The sequence below is a fragment of the Dreissena polymorpha genome, chromosome 14 (genome assembly GCF_020536995.1).
Source record: "Dreissena polymorpha isolate Duluth1 chromosome 14, UMN_Dpol_1.0, whole genome shotgun sequence".
Classification (NCBI taxonomy): domain Eukaryota; kingdom Metazoa; phylum Mollusca; class Bivalvia; order Myida; family Dreissenidae; genus Dreissena; species Dreissena polymorpha.
The window spans coordinates 34,138,087-34,157,542 of NC_068368.1; the positions used below are offsets into that span (position 1 = coordinate 34,138,087).

Consider the following 19,456-nt stretch of genomic DNA (forward strand, 5'->3'; position numbering starts at 1 on the left):
AACATGGATAATGTCACTATTTTACTTTACATGAAGTGTTGTTAATGTGAAATATTTGCACAAATATCTACACACACTTACTCACTCTATCTTTTGGAAGATATATGGCATCTTTGGGATTCCATTAATACATGGTTAGGCGGTACTCGACTTTTGAGGGTGCGTCGATAACGATAGTTCCCTTCGTACACTTGTAATAAAACCAGGGAGGCTACTCTAACTTTAAAGGTTGCAACAAACTCGTATTTTTGTAATTAATAATTTTTCGTTGAATCGCCTGTTTAAATAAAAATAGTGTGCTACTGATCAATATTAAACGTATAAATGTGTAAGTGGAAAATCGTTTTCAATTTACAATGACCTGTTAAACCGCTATTTTCCATATAGTTTCTCAGAAAGTTACTGAATGAGTCATTACGCAATCGTTTCACGTTTGTTTACATTTTGTGTCTTGGTGAAAAGGTCCTTCAAATTTTGTAACAGTTCGCTATAAAACATTTTTGTCTTGAATTAATTCCAGACATTTTTGTGATCATCAAAAACATGATTGATAGAAATTAAGTAACTTGAACATTACTAACAATTACAGAACTTCTACAGAACTTCTAAGTCTCTTGCCAAAATTTGAAACCCCATTTAAAAGCACATACAGAAAAAGGTGGAATGCACGATGATTGAGTCCAGAACATGCTCAATACCTAACCATGGGAGAAGTGCCTTGCAGTCCATGTTTGAGCTTCGTAAAGAGGAAAAGCTCTGCGATGTAACATTGAGTGTTGATGGTAAACAGTTTCCAGCCCATAAGATCGTGCTGGCAGGATCGAGCCCATATCTTAAAGCAATGTTTACCAATGGCATGTTAGAGACAGATCAAGATGTAGTTGAGATCAGAGAAATTGATGCAGCAACTATGCAGAATCTTCTCGATTTTATGTACACCAGTACCATTGAAATTACAGTGAACAATGTTCAGAGCATTCTTCAAGGTGCTTCCCTGTTTGGCCTTCATCAGTTGAGAGTGCTGAGTGCTCAGTTTCTACAGCTGCAGTTGACTGCAACCAATTGCTTAGGTAAACCTTTGTTTTAATTGCTTAGATCAGTCTTGGCCGTAACCCGCTCGACCGTCGACCGGGTCGAGTGACAGGGGTTTTTCAGCACTGTCTGCGCCTCCGGAAAACGGAGGCACTCCCAAAGCAAACGGACCCGATCCCAAACAGAAATTATAAAAAAAATCCCAATTTCCAAAACAAAAACAAAAAAAAATATTTTTTTCTTTTCTTTTTTTTTAGAATGAAGTGTCTCATAACTTGTGTGACTAACCATTTTTTTTTTTTGTCAAATATATCTGCTATAACAGGGGTTTTTCAGCACTGTCTGCGCCTCCGGAAAACGGAGGCACTCCCAAAGCAAACGGACCCGATCCCAAACCGAAATTATAAAAAAAATGACCAATTTCCAAAAAAAAAAAAATTTTTTTTTTTTTTTTAAGAATGAAGTGTCTTATAACTTGTTTGACTAACCAGCAGAGCTACAGATAAGCTGCGTATTTGCGTAAATACACTATAAAAAATAGGTGGATACGCAATTTTTTCAAAATCTGTGCGTACCGGTACGCAAAACAAATCGCCGATACCCAATTCGAGCTGCCTTCTATGTGTAATGAAAAATCCCGTTTTGTTTTGGCTGTCTTGAATCAAGTCTTAATCGACAAGCGCTTGTTTTTATCTGGTAAGGTATTTACCATTCGTTTAGATGATAACAAATGCGAGTCAAACAAAATGGCGTCTCGAGGCAGATGAACAGTTTCGCAAAAAAATACAAAAACATTTAGATTCCTTTGTCGTGGTAAATCAATCTAAATATAAAACAATTGCAAAGGGCATAGTTGATAACTATAATGAATTTTGTTTGGGGCATTTTCGGTCAAAATACACTATATTATACTACCACAATACCGTTCCAAACCCCTATGATGGGGTGTGTTGGGTTTCTAAAACAAAAGTACTGGCCCATATTTTTGGAACAAAATCAAGTAGAAACACGTTCGATGAGTGGGTTGAGAAATTCCCTTGTCTTCAGATTGTTGAATCTGATAGAACTTAGAAGAAAGATATTTTAATAGATCTTTGGAAAGATGGAACAACCTATACTGCGATTGAATACATAACAGTGACTTTATATAGGTACGGTTTTGAGAAGCTTCATTCACGTTTTATTGCAAATACCCAATTCACTTGTTTGTTTTGGTACAAATACCCAATTATTTTTTATATGAGCGGGCATCATACTTTTGGATACCCAATCACGTTTTCCATTACCCAATTCATTCTTACATGTATTTTGAAGGGTATTACCCAATTACCCCAAAAAGCTTATCTGTAGCTCTGCTAACCAGTGTTTGTTTTGGTCAAAAATATTTGCTATAAGGTTTTGACTGTTCAGTTCTTATCACAGAGTGTAACTGTAACTGAAAAACAAAACTGCAGTACTTGAATTAACGTTGAACATGCCCAATATTGCATCTGTTTACATAAAGAAGACAAAATAACAAATGAAAACAAATTTATTTGTTAAACCACTGAATTATTTAAGCATGATTAATTCACAATTTTTTCCCAAATGAGCCGTTACATCGAAGCAAAAATTCCGGTTGCTGTTGCTTTCAGCATCATTAGTATTAGTATTTTTTAGCACTAATTATAAAGATAAAGGCTCACAAAAGGCACTGCTAAAAAGCCCTACGGCTAGGGTTAAAAGCGAGGGAATTTACTAACCAAATAGCTGTAAGTATAGCATTGCCTTCTACAGTCCATTTAATGGTCCCTCCCCGGGGCGCTTGAATTTCAAGATCAGTTTAGTTTTGCAGTGACTGCAATTAGCCATTCTAAACAATAAAGTGTATTTTCTTTGCTGACAATTTTGAAAGCCGATTTATGATCCTCTGTCAATTACATGTATCGCTTTACCCAACGTAAGTTTGCCTAAAGGCGGAGTGTCATTGTAATGGACAATCAATATTGACCAATGATAGCGCACGCTTTATGAGCCACAGCTCTCTAAAGCATGCAATACCTGCAGTAAAATCATGCAGACGACTCGTGACTTAAATTGCCACAGAAATCTTGGCCAGTAATTTAAGAAGACTGATGATGGCAACCGGCTGTAATGATAAATCCTTAGTGGAAATTGTGCATTTCATTCATTATACTGTCAAAACATTAATTCTACTCGTAATGCGTTTTAACAAAATTAATAATTGTTTAAATCTCAAATTAGCATAATGAAATTTGTAATCAGAAACCCACTCCAGAATGTTAATAGTACAATGTAATTAGTGTGTTACAGTAATCCAAAACAAACTTCCGAATGTTAATGTTAAAACGACTTTAACAAAGTCTAGTTTCAAATATACAGTCCTCCCTAACCCACCCCATTTGCCTTGGGCGTCTGAAAAAAATCCTGTGGTAAGCACTGTAATATAGTTATAACATGTAAGCTGAATCCAATAATCTGATTATTAATTCATTGGCCATTTAATACATGCAAAAATATACCCAAATTTAAATAATTGAACATATAAGGTTTGTTTTGACAGTCCAGAGGGAAAGAAGTTCTATATCTAACCCTTTTTTACTAATTTTTATAAAACAAGGGTTTGATTTGAATTGTGTGTGGGAGTAATTGACAACAGCAATTCTAAAATTTTACCGAAGAATGGTGCATGACTTCCAAAATTACAGTCATGGTGTCAACACACCAATGCAACTTAAATCAATATGAGCAAAAACTTCAAAATTCAGGGGCCATAAAGTTTATACATGTGCTATTACTCCCAATTTATAAAAGTTATTTCTAGCCTTTTAACACTTCAGTATCATTACTTCATACAAAATTTCTTTACCGGGTATTTTGGAAAAAAAGAATTGAAATTATGACACATGTAATTACATGTTATAAAAATATTAAGTTGTGTGATATATACAGGGATATACAGGGATGTGATTTCTTCTCTTGTCAGCAGATTTCCTACCTTCAAAGGCAAACTACTTTTACTAATAGTAAAAATATTTTATGGATCTATATCATCTTAAATATATGGCTTTTAACTAGCAAAATTTTAAAATCATTGTTTCAGTAAATGTATGTGATTATAGGTCAGCTTACATATATGCTGGCTTACTAAATTAATATCATTCACAAAATTAACCCAAGTTTATTTGCTTCATATAGAAAGCATTCTTTTCAGGTATTCAACACTTTGCTGACGTTTACATGTGCAATGAACTTGAAAAGGCAGCAAGGCAGTTCATTTATCAGAACTTTCTTGAAGTGGTTCACACTGAGGAATTCCTACAGCTCTCCGAGGAGCGACTCGTGGATCTCTTGAGAAGTGACCAGCTTCATGTGATGTCTGAATCCCAGGTCTTTGATGCAGCTTTCACGTGGCTCAATTATGATATTGCTCGAACAGAGAGTGCATGTACAGTATTGAAACACATAAAACTAGGGCTTCTGGAGTTACCTATGCTGGAAAATGTTGTGATAAAATCTGATTTCTTCCGAACTTGCCATAAGTGTCAGTCACTTATAAGTTCTGCCATTCGATGCCAATACGAGAGAAAGAATATGGACCTGTTGACGCCTAGGGCCCATCCCCCTTGTATCTATGTCGTTGGAGGAAGGAACAGCCAGGATTGTCAGTTGAGGAGTATGGAGCGATATGATTTCCTCACAGACACCTGGAGTTCTATGGTACATAGTTATCTTTTTTCTGTTTGAAAACCTTATGAAATCAGGAGCTGTATGGTACAGAGTTATCCTTTTCTGTTTGAAAACCTTATGAAATATGGAGCTCTATGGTATATTGTTATCCTAGTCTGTTTGAAAACCTTATGAAACCTGTTGCTGTAAATGAGGGGTCTCATGGGCTACCAGACTTAATTCATGGTTACATTCTTCATCAAACTCAGGTTTTAATCAGACTAAAAAAAACACATCTGTTTACTTTACACCAATGTGAGCATGATGGTTAAACTCAGCTGAAAGATTGAGAACAAACTCAAAGTTGAGTGAAAATATTGACCTTAGTGTCATTAGTATGTTTCTGATACTAGGCTCAGCTAGATCAGCCTGTGCAGTCCCCTGATTCAGGACAGCACATTTCGCTACTCCTATAAAAATGAGGTCAATATACATCAATTATTTGGACTACCTCAGTAGACTACCTTTCGCCTACCCTGAAAACTTCCTCAAAGCAGAGAATTCCTTGAAAATTTGTCAAGTGTTCTGATACATATGGTATGAGTATGACACTATATTTATGCAGTAAGTCTGATTTGGCTAAAATATTGCTGTTGTTTTTTTTTCATAAAAATTGCATATCACCATGTCTCGCCCGTCAATTAACAATTTATATTATGAAATACTGTAAATTAAATAATTTCTTGTAGTGTTGCAAGGTGCTTAGAACTGCATTACTGTTCAAACTAAAGTTTAAAGCTTTTCTTTGACTCAATTCAGTTTTCAATTTCAGAGATGTGAGTCTATGGGTCAGCTTGGACTGGAGTTTTTTTGTCTTAAAATAGCCCTTTCTTTAAGTGTCTGTCTCTCTTCATATGTTAATACAGAATGGCACATTTTTATATCAAAAATGGATTCATATTTAATCCAAATCATTTAATATTTGAAAAATATGATGCAGCAAATTTACTACCATAACCCTTTACCACTTAGATACTTATTTTGACGCATTTCATTTTTGTAGTCCCTTAGAAAGTTACATTTAATTAAACAATTTTCTTACTGGATTCAAGATTTAAAGGCTTCATGTCCAACCCTTAGATTCTGGTGAGCAGCAAACAGCATTTAACCTGAACAGACTGAGGGTTACTCGCAGGCTATTCTGGTTTTATGTTGTTTGCACATTTTCACTTTGCTTCTGAGTGGGAAAGGGATAAAGCAATTGCAATTTGACATTACAGCTATAACATTATAATGTGTTGTTTTTTTACTATATCATCATTAATATATGCGTTTTAACCTCCAAATGTCTTTAATCAATGTAATAATATATTTTAGTGATAACATGTTTTAGCTGACTTGTATGCTGGCAGCTTAGTTAATATCATTAAGAAACATTAATCCTAGTTACTTTGCTGTATATACATTTTGCTGTATATACATTTTGTATGTATGAATCATTTTATAAAGCGGATTTAAGTTTAACTCCAATTATGTCCACCCTTTGACAGCCATCAATGAACATTGCTCGTACTGCCATTGGGTCGGCAACACTTGACGGCATGCTGTACACAGTGGGTGGGGAGTGTGCTCTCATTGACACGCAGGAGAACACCCTGTACCTGCGATGCATGGAGTGCTTTGATCCCGTTCAGCGACAGTGGCTCCCAAAACCAGAGATGAAGATTGCGCGTTCATTTGTGGCTGTTGCAGCATTGAACGGCTTTCTTTATGCAATAGGTACAGCCTTATTTCATCATACTTTTGTTTGTTATTGGCAGTAATTGAAATTTGCAATTTGTCTAAGCACTTGGAAATACCAGCGCTTTCATTAGTGGATGTCCTGGCATAAATTACGCCCAAACATGGCAGTCTTACGTCCAGTTTACAAAAGATTTATATGGCCAGGTCCAATACAATTATATTTATATTCAATTAAAATATAATTCTTTTTGACCTGCCTATTTAAATCTCAGAATCAGCATAAGCCTGATTAATATTTACCAGCAGTTGAACTTGATACGCTAATTTAGTTTAGTGTTGAAGTGATAGTCATACTGCCATAAAAAGAGTGGATCCTGGTCATTTATGATTCAAAGCTCAATTTAAGCAGTTTAGTGTTAAAGTGATAGTCATACTGCCATAAAAAGAGTGGATCCTAGTCATGTATGATTCAAAGCTCAATTTTAGCACTTGCAATGATTCAAAGCTCAATTTAAGCACTTAGAATGTACACATCTTACCTTCTGACGAATTCATGTGAAGACAAAAAGGTCACCCTTCCCTTTTTTTCAGTCTGACTGAATCCCTACTTAATTATCCTCCTTACTACATGTATGTTGAATTATATATTATTTCTTCTGCTGATGAATCCTATATGTCTTCCAGTAACTCTTTGGAAAGGCTTGACCCACAGACTTTTGCATTGATTGTATAATTATAGATGCAGTCATGCTACAGAGAAATGAAAGATCATGCTAGTAAAACCTAATGGAAAGATTTGATAGTTTTTGATGTGTTGAGGGTGTTCAGGTAGCTATGGCTATGTGGAATACTGTTGCCTTTGGGATAATTTTGTATGATTTCCTTTCATTTTAACTTAATATTGATGGCTACTTTAATATATGCTCTATTTTGTCTCCATGTAACAGATGGCGAGGATAAATCATGCAGGTATTACTTGGTGGAAAGATTTCAACACAGTCTACTTTTATCCACTTGGAGACTTTTCTAACGCATCACTTAATCATATCAATATAGCTCCCTTATTTTTGAACGGCTCGTGTTGAAATTTTGACCAAGAATAATTCAAAACATATCTGATAATTCCTGAAAATTTAATTGAAATTGAAAAACAACAAAATATAAAACTTAACAAATTAAAACGTCACTTCAAAAGTCAAATTTGCAAACTCGTACAACGTTAAATAATAACAATGTGAACAGTGAACCACATAAACTTACACGTCTTAATAACTGACCAGCTTGCAACATGCCGATTGAGCCGTTTCGCTTCTGAATATTCATACGAGCCATATTGTTTTTCTTTAATTAATGTTATGTATTCTTGTGTAAAAACTTACCTAGAATTATGAAATTGAAATTAAATTGGAATAACATGTATATCGCCTTTTACTACACTTGGTGATTTTTCTAACCCAACACTATTAAAACTTACATATCTCAGTAATGAGTAAATATTTTTATTTAAAATTGCACATGTGATCATTTGACTACAATATGTGCGAGCTAACTATAATATCATTCATCCGTGACGATCGGACGCTTTAGCAAGTGGGAAAGGTAGCCTGTAAAATGCAAAGTGCGCGATTGCGCTCCTGAATATTCATACTAGCTATATTGTTTTGTCAATTAATTGTTTGTTTTCCTTGTGTAAGAACCCACCTAAACTAATTAATTTGAAATAAAACTAGAATTAAATCGCGTTTCAGGATTTCCACATGCAAAATTTGGAACCACACCTACCCCACGTGCTAAAGCGTCCAATCGGCATGGATGAATGATTTATCGTGAGCTTGCATAGAATGTACTCAAATGATTGTATGTAAAATTTTTAATCAATATCTTTACTCAAAACTGAGATATTCAAGTTTGAAAAGTGATGCATTAGAAAAGTCCCCAGGTGTAGTATTGTATGTGTTTATGTGCTTATGCATTGTCCCAGCAAATGCTGAGGCTACAACATGTATATATACCATATGTAAAAATGTTGCCCATTGAAGAGTTTTGTATTTCCATTTTTAACATAATATTGCTTTCTGTTGTAATATATATATATATAAATATATATATATATGTATTTGTGTATGTCTCCATGTAATAGGTGGCGAGGATAAATCATGCGGGTATAACCTGGTGGAGAGGTTTGACCCCAGGACAGACCAGTGGGTTTTTGTAGGCAGCATGAAGAGACGGAGAGCTGGGGCCGGTATCACAGTGTGTGAAGGGAAGATATATGTGGCAGGTACATGTGTTGCAGTTTCAGCTAAATTTATCTAAATTTCACGTGAATGACTATTTGGTGTCTGTCTTTTAAGATTTTCAAATTGTTGTGGTCTGTTAAGTATGTAATTCAATGGAGCTAATAATAGATAACAAATTATTTTTGTTTCTTTGAAATCACAAGGGTCAGGGTTTAATATTTGGTGTGAACTAATTGGTTGTTAACTTAGTTTGTTCAAATCATGCGTCTTGCTTGGGTCAAAAGTGGACAAGCCTAAGGGCTCTAATGATTTAAACAAACTTATATATAATAGTCAAAAACATTTTGAACATCTTCTTCAAAATCGCAAGAATCAGGGGTTCAATATTTATTATTTTACATCCTTTGTTGGTCCGCCTCAAAGTTTGTTGAATTAACGTGACTGACTCAGTGTGGTAAACATTTGCCCTGGGGTTTCTTTGTTTTCCTTATATGGTTATAGTGATAAGGTATACAATATTATAAATATAAAGGCAAGAATGAGAGGCTTGTATTGTCACTTGTGCATGTATACTCAAATGTTGGTCCTCTACCAAGTTTGTTCCAATCATCTCCATGGGGTCAAATTTAGCCGCAAACAGAGGTCACAAGTGTTATACAGACTTATATACTACATTTCTAAATATAAATAATCTATAAAACCACATGGGTCAAGAGTTCAATAAAATAGGTGTGTAACATGGTATGAAGGTCATAAGTTTTTTCTAATCATGCCCATGGGGTCAAAATTGACACAAACTCTTTGGTTACTTGTTTTCTGTAAATGGATATAGTGAGAACTGTAAAAAATCTCTCAGTGTTTGAAAGTAGGATTTATGAGGCAGATAAAGCGTTTCATTAAATGTTTTCAATTGGTTCATGTCGAAATATATGAATGAAAAGATATTGGTAATTGGTTGGTAAAAATATATCACAAAAGGGTGAGTACGCCCTTGTATTCTATATGTTTTGGTATTGAATGTAGGGAGATATCAGTGAATCAAAACTGCTTTGTTCAAACTGGTGAAAAAAAAACAATCAATAGATGTATCCCTGAATGCGCTAGAGTTTTGATAATCAAATAAATTTGCAGCATGGAAAAATCTGGCCCATTTATAATCCTTTAAAAATGTTGCCATTTCAACCTTAATTAATTGAATGAAACTACCTTTGGTGGACTTAATTTGTCAGCATTGTTTGAACCTAGGAATTGGTGGGGTTTTACAATGTTGACCGGAAACACAATCTGGGATAAGTCTTTATACATGTACAATTAGTTTCGTATGGTGTACAAAATCAATTGTCTATTTATAAATGAAAACACATTCGGAAACTAAAAATGTTCACTTGTGTCTACAGCTTGTGTAAGTGTTAATGTCTATGATCAATTATGAATTGATATTTATTTTCTACCCAAACTAACATAAAATCTTCTATTTGCTTTTTTACCCCAAAATAAGGACAATGTATCTGAAAGCTTCACATACAAACTACAAGGGATATAAAAGCAGTGATATTCTTGTATAAGTCACTTTACTGTTGTTTAAAAAGCATAATTAGGACACAAGGTTAGAAACGTTTTGGTTGAATGCCCTTGTTCTTTCGACACTTTAAATACTTTGAAATTCCAAATTTGACTCTGAATATTTTGATAAAATATCCTATCCTCAACTAATATTAAACTTTGATTTTGCAGTGGTGAAGTGCATATGGTGTCCAAATAGCAACTGGGAGGTCACAGGTTTAATCCCCACTGTGGGAGCCTTTGGCAGATCTCAAAGACACCATGTGCTATTTCTACCCAGGAAATGCAATAGAGAGTGTTTTGATAAGCCATAGGCTTTCAATGCAAAAGAGCTTAAATAAATAGGTCTGAACTAATGAAACTGAACCATTCTAGGGGGCCATGATCGTACTCTGCACATGGACCGGGCCAGCATGGAGTGCTACGACCCCGTGACGGATGAATGGACCTTTGTCTCAGAAATGGAGAAGGCTCGCTCCGGACTGCTGTTGGCCACCATAGATCAGAACGTGTATGCCTTTGGTGGGCGATACCGACATTCAGACGAGTATTATGCACTTGTTGAGAGGTACTGAGTAGTTTAGTTTTTTATGCCCCCGGTAGGGTGGCATATAGCAGTTGAACTGTCCGTCAGTCAGTCAGTCAGTGTGTCAGGCTGTCCGTCCGTCCGAAAACTTTAATGGCCATAACTTTTTCAATATTGAACAACGCAACTTGATATTTGGCATACATGTGCATCTTATGGAGCTGCACATTTTGAGGGGTGAAAGGTCAAGGTCATCCTTCAAGGTCAAATGTAAAATATATGGCGTTTGTCCGTCCGTCCGAAAACTTTAACATTGGCCATAACTTTTTTAATATTTAAGATAGCAACTTGATATTTTGCATGCATGTGTATCTCAAAGAGCTGCACATTTTGAGAAGTGAAAAGTGAAGGTCAATGTCATCCTTCAAGGTCAAATGTCAAATATATGGCGTCTGTCCGTCCGTCCAAAAACTTTAACATTGGCCACCACTTTTTCAATATTAAAGATAGCAACTTGATATTTGGCATGCATGTGTATCTCATGGAGCTGCACATTTTGAAAGGTGAAAGGTCAAGGTCATCCTTGAAGGTCAAAGGTCAAATATATAGGGCATCTGTCTGTCCGTCCAAAAACTTTAACTTTCACCATAACTTTTTTATGCCCCTGAAGGGTGGCATATAGTTTTTTAACTGTCCGTCTTTCTGTTTGTCAGTCAGTCCGTCCATTTGTCCGTCCGTCCGTCTGCCCATCCAAAAACATTAACATTGCCCATAACTTTTGCAATATTGAAGATAGCAACTTGATATTTGGCATGCATGTGCATCTCATGGAGCTGCACATTTTGAGTGGTGAAAGGTTAAGGTCACCTTTCAAGGTGAAAGATCAAGGTCAAAGCTCAAATTTTGCAATATTGAAGATGGAGCTGCACATTTTGAGTGGTGAAAGGTCAAGGTCATCCTTCAAGGTCAAATTTTGCTATATTGAAGATAGCAACTTGATATTTGGCATTCATGCATATCTCATTGAGCTGCACATTTTGAGTGGTGAAAGGTCAAGGTCATCCTTCAAGGTCAAAGGTCAAATTTTGCAATATTGAAGATAGCAACTCGATGTTGTGCATGTATGCGTATCTCATAGAGCTGCACATTTTGAGTGGTAAAAGGTCAAGGTCATCCTTCAAGGTCAAAGGTCAAATTTTGAAATATTGAAGATATCAACTTGATATTTGGCATGCATGCGTATCACATGGAGCTGCACATTTTGAGTGGTGAAAGGTCAAAGTCAAGGTCATCCGTCAAGGTCAAAGGTCAAAATTTTGCAATATTGAAGATAGCAACTTGATATTTGGCATGCATGTGTATCTCATGGAATTGCACATTTTGAGTGGTGAAAGGTCAAGGTCATCCTTCAAGTTCAAAGGTCAAATTTTGCAATATTAAAGATAGCAACTCGATATTTGGCATGCATGCATATCTCATGGAACTGCACATTTTGAGTGGTGAAAGGTCAAGGTCATCCTTCAAGGTCAAAGGTCAAATTTTGCAATATTGAAGATAGCAACTCCATATTTGGCATGCATGCGTATCTCATGGAGCTGCACATTTTGAGTAGTGAAAGGTCAAAGTCATCCTTCAAGGTCAAAGGTAAAAGTTATGGCTTCAAAGCGACGCAGTAGGGGGCATTGTGTTTCACGAACACAGCTCTTGTTTTCAATGTTAAAAAGGTTTATTTGTATACACAATATTATGCTATAGGATATACATGTGTAATTAGAATTTCAAACATTCAAAAAATAAAAATGTATTGTTAATTTCAAGTATTATTGCTTAATTTTCTGAAGAAATTGTACACTATTTTCGTCCAGCCAGCGTCAGAAAAGCTGCATATAGCAGTTATAATGGTTGAGCGTATGTACAAGAATGCGTGTGTGTGGGTGCTTCCGAGCGTGTCTCCATAACTCAGTGTCACTCTTAAAGATCAAATTTTGCAATAAAACTTTCAGATTGTAAGTTTGTCATTTAACACCTTTCTCCTTACCTCAATTTTTAAGGTCTTACTTAAGGGTCAAAAGTCCACTCTAGCTATACAACAGCTTGTGTTGACTGTAACTCTGTCATTTATCATGCGATTTTGAAATAACTAACAACACATATCCACAATCAGAAGATGTGTTGCATGTCTTATCAGTTTCTCAACCTAAAGGTAAAGGTCAGACTGATTTGTCAAAGGACACTAGAACTTTGCCATTCATCATGCAGTTTAAAATAATTTACCAAAATGTTCTGCGTTTAAAGATTTGTGTTATAAGTAACACTTGTCTACCTACCGGAACCTTAAAGGTCCAGGTCAATATTGAATGTAAAAAAAGTCCACGTTTTATTAGCCTGTCCATCAGTCTGTCTACCTAGAAATAGTTAAAGATTACAATCTGCATCCTGCCTGAACTAAAAAGTATCTTAAGTCATGAAACTTATGGGGGTTCTTTTCATACTCAGATAGAATTAATCAGTGTGAGAAATGCTTTTTTATCTTTGACAAAGCTCTTACTTATCAACAGACCAAGAACAACATTTTCTTTGTTTAAATCATCAGATATTGACTAGCCTTAATATTTATAGCAGCATAATTTTAATTTAGTTGCAATTCATATGAAAAAAAATGTGCTTTTATATAATTTATCACAAAATTAATATTCAAACATGACCAACTCACCATAGTTAAGCCGAAACTGGCCATTCAGTCATATTTTTGCAAAAGGGACCTTCCTTACGGTATGTTAAAATTTCTAAACCGTATTTTTAAGCTTTTTCAAATACTTACAGATTCAACGTGTTAACTCGTCAATGGACGACCTTGACACCGATGAACACGCCTCGGGCCTGGGCTGGTGTGGCCTTGTTTGATGGACGTATATACCTGCTGGGGGGTTTTGATGGGGGATATCGGTTACGCAGCGGAGAGTGCTATGATATAGAGACCAACCTCTGGACCTTCATTAACAACATGCTGGTCCCCAGGGCTGGCTGTGGAGCGGCAGTTGTGTGATTATGATTTATCCTATGTGTTATTATTATGCTAAAAATTGGTGTGATCATGTTAATTGGTGTGATCATGTTAATCGGTGTGATCATGTTAATCGGTGTGATCATGTTAATTGGTGTGATCATGTTAATTGGTGTGATCATGTTAATTGGTGTGATCATTTTAATTGGTGTGATCATGTTAATTGGTGTGATCATGTTAATTGGTGTGATCATGTTAATTGCAAGATAAGTTTGTAAGCCTCTTTGAAAAGGGGGTCTAATGGATTGTCTTGACTTGACAAGGATGTGTGTTAAGTATCGTCCCAGATAAGCCTGTGCAGTCTGCACAGGCTAATAAGGGACGACAATTTCCCTTGTATTTCCTTTTATTTGAGAAGAAGTCTCTTGTACACAGGAATCTAATAGTTGTGACGAAGAGTGTCATCCCTGACATCCCTGTGCAGACTGCAGAGGCTAATCTAGGATGACACTTTAAGCACATGCATTTAACCCTGTTTACTCAGAGCGCGACTTATTTATTTTATGCTTAAAAGTTGATTTTTTATATATAAAGATTGGTCATTTACTGTTGTTTTTTTTGTGGAGTGGTTGGTTTCACATTTCGATAGCACATTAGGTGTTGTAATGAATTGGGTTGGGTTTAAATAGTCATGTTGTTTGATTGGTTATAATCTTTGATTGATTATAGTTTATAATTGGTCGTAGGGTATAATTTACCATGAGTTGTGATTGACCATTTGATGTGATTGTTATAAGTCTGTGATTGGCCATTTGAAGTGATTGATGATGTGGTGTAACTGTTCATGATTATCTTTTTTCTGGGACTTCCTTAAATACATGTACAACAGTATACTTATTTGAGTTAAGTGATATTGTTTGGTTTGTTTAGGGCTTATTTCATATATTCAACTGCATTTTTATTATGTTTAAATCACTCCAATTGTTATGTGACATCGCTGATCAGGTGAACAATAATTTCTGATTGCTTGGCATCACGCCAGGTATGCGGATAGTTTGATAACAGATGGCACTTCGATACCAGAAAACAACAAAAGCCACGCGCGAGAGTTGAGTTCTTCAGCTTTTTAGCTCACCTGAGCATAACGTGCTCATGGTGAGCTTTTGTGATCGCCTTTTGTCCGTCGTCCGTTGTGCGTTGTCCGTTGTGCGACGTCAACATTTGCCTTGTTCACTCTCTAGAGGCCACTTTTATTGTCCAATCTTGAAATTTGGTCAGAAGATTGGTTTCAATGATATCTTGGATGAGTTCGAAAATGATAACGTCTGCTTGAAAAACATTGCTGCCAAGGGGCGGGGCATTTTTCCTTTTATGGCTATAGCAAAATCTTGTTAACTCTCTAGAGGCCACATTTATTTTCCGATCTTAATGAAACTTGGTAAGAAGATATGTCCCAATAATATCTTGTTATCTCAGGTGAGCGACTTTGGGCCTTTCAGGCCCTCTTGTTTGCATTTATGCTCTGTTCATTTGGTTTTCAGACAGGTTACATTGTTTGGTCGATTAATGGTATAGTAATTCGTATTGCGGAGCAAGAAATTCGTGAAAAAAAACACAGGATTATAAAAAAAAAAAAATTCATCGATAAAATCATCATGAATTCGATGATCAGTACGTATTTCAACAAAATAAAAATACTTGGAAATAAATCAAGAACGTGCCAACTAATCGAAATAAAAGATCAATATGTCCATTAATGTTACAACATGTTAAATTTTAGTTAACTAACGTATTTAAGGAAATTCAAATGTTTTCAGAGGCGGATGCCAAATTTTCATGGACACTTCTTTTACCGATCATCTGAAAAACAATGGCACTTCGATTCCAGATAACTCGACACTTTTTACCAGATATAACACACTCTATTTAGTGAATCAGAAATGCAGAATTCGCTGTTGAATACTGTTATAGTAAGCAGGCAATAAATAAAATGTATGTGCTGACGTAAATTAAAAACAAATTACCGAAACATGTCCATATCCCGTTGGAATATGATAATAAAAGGGAAAGGGAAGTGCTTCCTATTTAAGGAGAGCTCAATATAAAGGGAATTTTCCAATCTCTTTTAAATTTTGTGGCTACGCATTAGTATTGTCTTCATGATGCGATTCTAATGAGCACCAATGACAAAGGATTTTATGAGGTGTATTGACCGCTTTAAGACCCCTTGCTCTCTAAGAGTCCTGCTATAAGTTCAATTGAACACAGTCGTGTTGATCCACATGATCCGTTGTATTTTCAATTCTCTTCATCTCAACAAACCACTTGAAAACAAGTTGATTACTTAGACAATGATTTTCGGTCGTCACTTGAAATATATTACTTCAGAAATAAGCATTTGAATCTTGTTTAAAAATTGCACTTATAATATTAATTATATAAATGAATAGTAATAAGACTTTTGAAAACGAACAACGCCATTGGTTATATTTTACATGTGTATGTAATTACGTTATGCGTAGATTCCCAGTGTGTCAGGCTTGACAATGCAGATTGATTCGTACTTCAAAATGTTTGGTAAGAATAGTAATACTATACATAAATGCATTTCAGGTAGAGGATAAAACTCGGTTATCAGAGTGCCCAATTTGTTGAAAGTCTCTGTTATCTGAAGTGCCCTATATCGGGAATCAAAGTATCCGCAACTTCATGAATACCACCTATTAAAACATGCTCTATCTTCGTTTATATTTCATTGAATACTATCAAAATTTCATTATTTGAAGCACAGTGATTACTCTACATGCTGGAATATCAAACAATTTCTTGCAATATTTCTAAGTAGTTTTATTTTGTTGAAATGTTTACTGTTCATCCAGTTTATGCTGTTTTCCGACCGAATTTTCTACTTTTTGGGGATAAATCTACCATTCTTCCATGATTTTTTTCTTTGCAATAGAAAAGGATACACCATTTCACGCGTGGCTTTTTTGTTATCTGGTATCGAAGTGCCATCTGTTACCAAAGTATCCGCATACCCAGCGTGTGGCATGTAGAGCATTTGATCATGACAATTAATAGCTCCATCTTTGATGTGTGTTTTCTTCTCTACTTGAATTGACTCATTTGATTTTTTAGGGGTGTAGGATATTTTATATATAATGTAATTTCCTTTATTCATTAAGCGTCAGTATATATGAAGTTATTTTTTTTATTATTTGTCTTACTTACTATTATAGTTAAGTCTATTCAATATTATTTGCATATCATAGTACAAATCTTTTATCCGAGTTAGAATATGAAATAACGCAATATAAATGTAAACACAATGTCAATATGTGTTTGAATGAGCCACATATATGTTTTGTATGGTTCTCTAGTAGAGGAGTGGCATAAATCATGATTCAATACTGTATGTGAGAAAAACTTTTATTATAAATTTCATTCTGTGAACGTTTGCCTTATAACGTACAAATGCCTGTGATGTTTGGATATTTATATTATATTTATGCGTGTTGAAATAATGTTGAATTATATATACCAAGAATTAAATGATGCTTTTGTGTTCTTTGGGTGCGAGGTTTGAAGACTCCTGGTGGAAAAAAGCCATATTATATGAGCCTTGTTCTGAGAAAACTGGGCATAATGCATGTGCGTAAAGTGTTGTCCCAGATTAGCATGTGCAGTTTGCACAGGCTAATCAGGGACAACACTTTCCGCTTGTATGACATTTTTTGTTTAAATGAAGTCTCTTCTTAGCAAAAATCCAATTTTGGCGGAAAGTGTCATCCCTGATTAGCCTGTGTGGACTGCACAGGCTTATCTGGGATGACACTTTACGCACATGCATTATGCCCAGTTTTCTCAAAACAAGACACATATAATCACAAAGGACAGTGTATTTGCATATATTTGTACGGAGCGATACTTTGTAAGGCATGGATGAATTTTCAAATAACGTTAACACTATGAGACGCAGTGTCGCATGCTTAAGCAAAGTCTCTTGGTCAACGTACCAAGGTCGAATATATATTTTCACAGTTCAGCTAGTGATTGATGTTAAAAAGTTTGGCTAGTGATTGATGTTGAAAAGTTCGGCTAGTGATTGATGTTGAAAAGTTCGGCTAGTGATTGATGTTGAAAAGTTCGGCTAGTGATTGATGTTGAAAAGTTCGGCTAGTGATTGATGTTGAAAAGTTCGGCTAGTGATTGATGTTGAAAAGTTCAGCTAGTGATTGATGTTGAAAAGTTCGGCTAGTGATTGATGTTGCAAAGTTCAGCTAGTGATTGATGTTGAAAAGTTCGGCTAGTGATTGATGTTGAAAAGTTCGGCTAGTGATTGATGTTGAAAAGTTCGGCTAGTGATTGATGTTGAAAAGTTCGGCTAGTGATTGATGTTGAAAAGTTCGGCTAGTGATTGATGTTGAAAAGTTCAGCTAGTGATTGATGTTGAAAAGTTCGGCTAGTGATTGATGTTGAAAAGTTCAGCTAGTGATTGATGTTGAAAAGTTCGGCTAGTGATTGATGTTGAAAAGTTCGGCTAGTGATTGATGTTGAAAAGTTCGGCTAGTGATTGATGTTGAAAAGTTCGGCTAGTGATTGATGTTGAAAAGTTCGGCTAGTGATTGATGTTGAAAAGTTCGGCTAGTGATTGATGTTGACAAGTTCGGCTAGTGATTGCTGTTGAAAAGTTCGGCTAGTGATTGATGTTGAAAAGTTCGGCTAGTGATTGATGTTGAAAAGTTCGGCTAGTGATTGATGTTGAAAAGTTCGGATAGTGATTGATGTTGAAAAGTTCGGCTAGTGATTGATGTTGACGTAAAACAAAAGAAATGCTTCTCTGGACAAGCAATAATTGGGTGATAGCAATGCTACTATCATCAACATTTGCCACTATATTGGCTATTAGTCTCTGTGAATGTTTTTGCTGTTTTCAAGATTATTACTGCTCTATTACTTTTTTATCACGGTCGTCCTGGAGAAAAAACTCATACCCCTTCCACAGCGTGTATCTAAACTAAATATGTGTATATTCCACATATTTTTTACTTAAAAGGCTGCTTAAAATTATATGGCGTATCAGTCATTTTTAAAATTTGCGACATTAAAATCATTCCCTGTAAGATAAATAATATAATGAGGCGAGGCAATTTGACAGCTGACCAGGCAGGCCTTTTGGCGGAGAAACGGAAGTTTTTGCTCTGGAAAAAAAATCGTTTACGCGTATTTAATCGTACCTTAATGCAAGTCGACTTTAATAAAAGTAAATCAATATTAAATTGCATGTACCTACTAAGCCATTCGTGTAAACACTTGAAAAGAAATTTACAATATTACATAAAAAATAATTAGGTATATGTAGTGTCAATACAACTTCTTAATAAATAATTCAAAGGTGTCTACTTAAAAAATTTAAGAAAACGCCAAATCGCTTGTATTGAATCGCTTTTGAGTTATAGACATTTGATTAATAAACGTTTCCAAGTTTGTCGCACTCGTACTAAAATAGTTATACTCGTACCATTATCCAGTTTCATGTCACTGATGGTGATCTTAAAATCTTACAGTAGTTGGATAATCAGCCAGATTGCATCAAGCACTTCTGAATAATGTCCCTTGAGTTACTAAAATTCACCAAACTTACATCGTCGTCCCTTTATCTCAATAAGTTTATACCTG

At 35.4% G+C, this 19,456-nt stretch overlaps 1 protein-coding gene across 2 annotated transcripts; it reads left to right on the plus strand.

Annotated features, from left to right (window-relative positions):
• Positions 1 to 205: 205 nt before the first annotated feature.
• LOC127858713 (kelch-like protein 1) lies at positions 206 to 17,286 on the plus strand. Of its 2 annotated transcripts, none has more exons than XM_052395946.1 (7): positions 206 to 228; positions 590 to 1,070; positions 4,247 to 4,752; positions 6,252 to 6,480; positions 8,585 to 8,725; positions 10,623 to 10,815; positions 13,597 to 17,286. In XM_052395946.1, the coding sequence occupies exons 2-7, from the start codon at positions 671 to 673 to the stop codon at positions 13,817 to 13,819; spliced, it is 1,692 nt and encodes a 563-aa protein (XP_052251906.1). In that variant the 5' UTR covers positions 206 to 228; positions 590 to 670; the 3' UTR covers positions 13,820 to 17,286. The 2 variants fall into 2 exon arrangements, with proteins under 2 accessions (XP_052251906.1, XP_052251905.1); XM_052395945.1 differs by having other exon boundaries at positions 210 to 328.
• Positions 17,287 to 19,456: the final 2,170 nt, after the last annotated feature.

What these genes read in the sequence shown, in the direction of transcription:
- LOC127858713 (XM_052395946.1), top strand. Translation starts at nt 671, where the DNA reads ATGATTGAGTCCAGAACATGCTCAATACCTAACCATGGGAGAAGTGCC. An exon ending in GACTGCAACCAATTGCTTAG is followed by an intron (nt 1,071 to 4,246) that starts GTAAACCTTTGT and finishes CATTCTTTTCAG; the next exon opens with GTATTCAACACTTTGCTGAC. An exon ending in CAGACACCTGGAGTTCTATG is followed by an intron (nt 4,753 to 6,251) that starts GTACATAGTTAT and finishes ACCCTTTGACAG; the next exon opens with CCATCAATGAACATTGCTCG.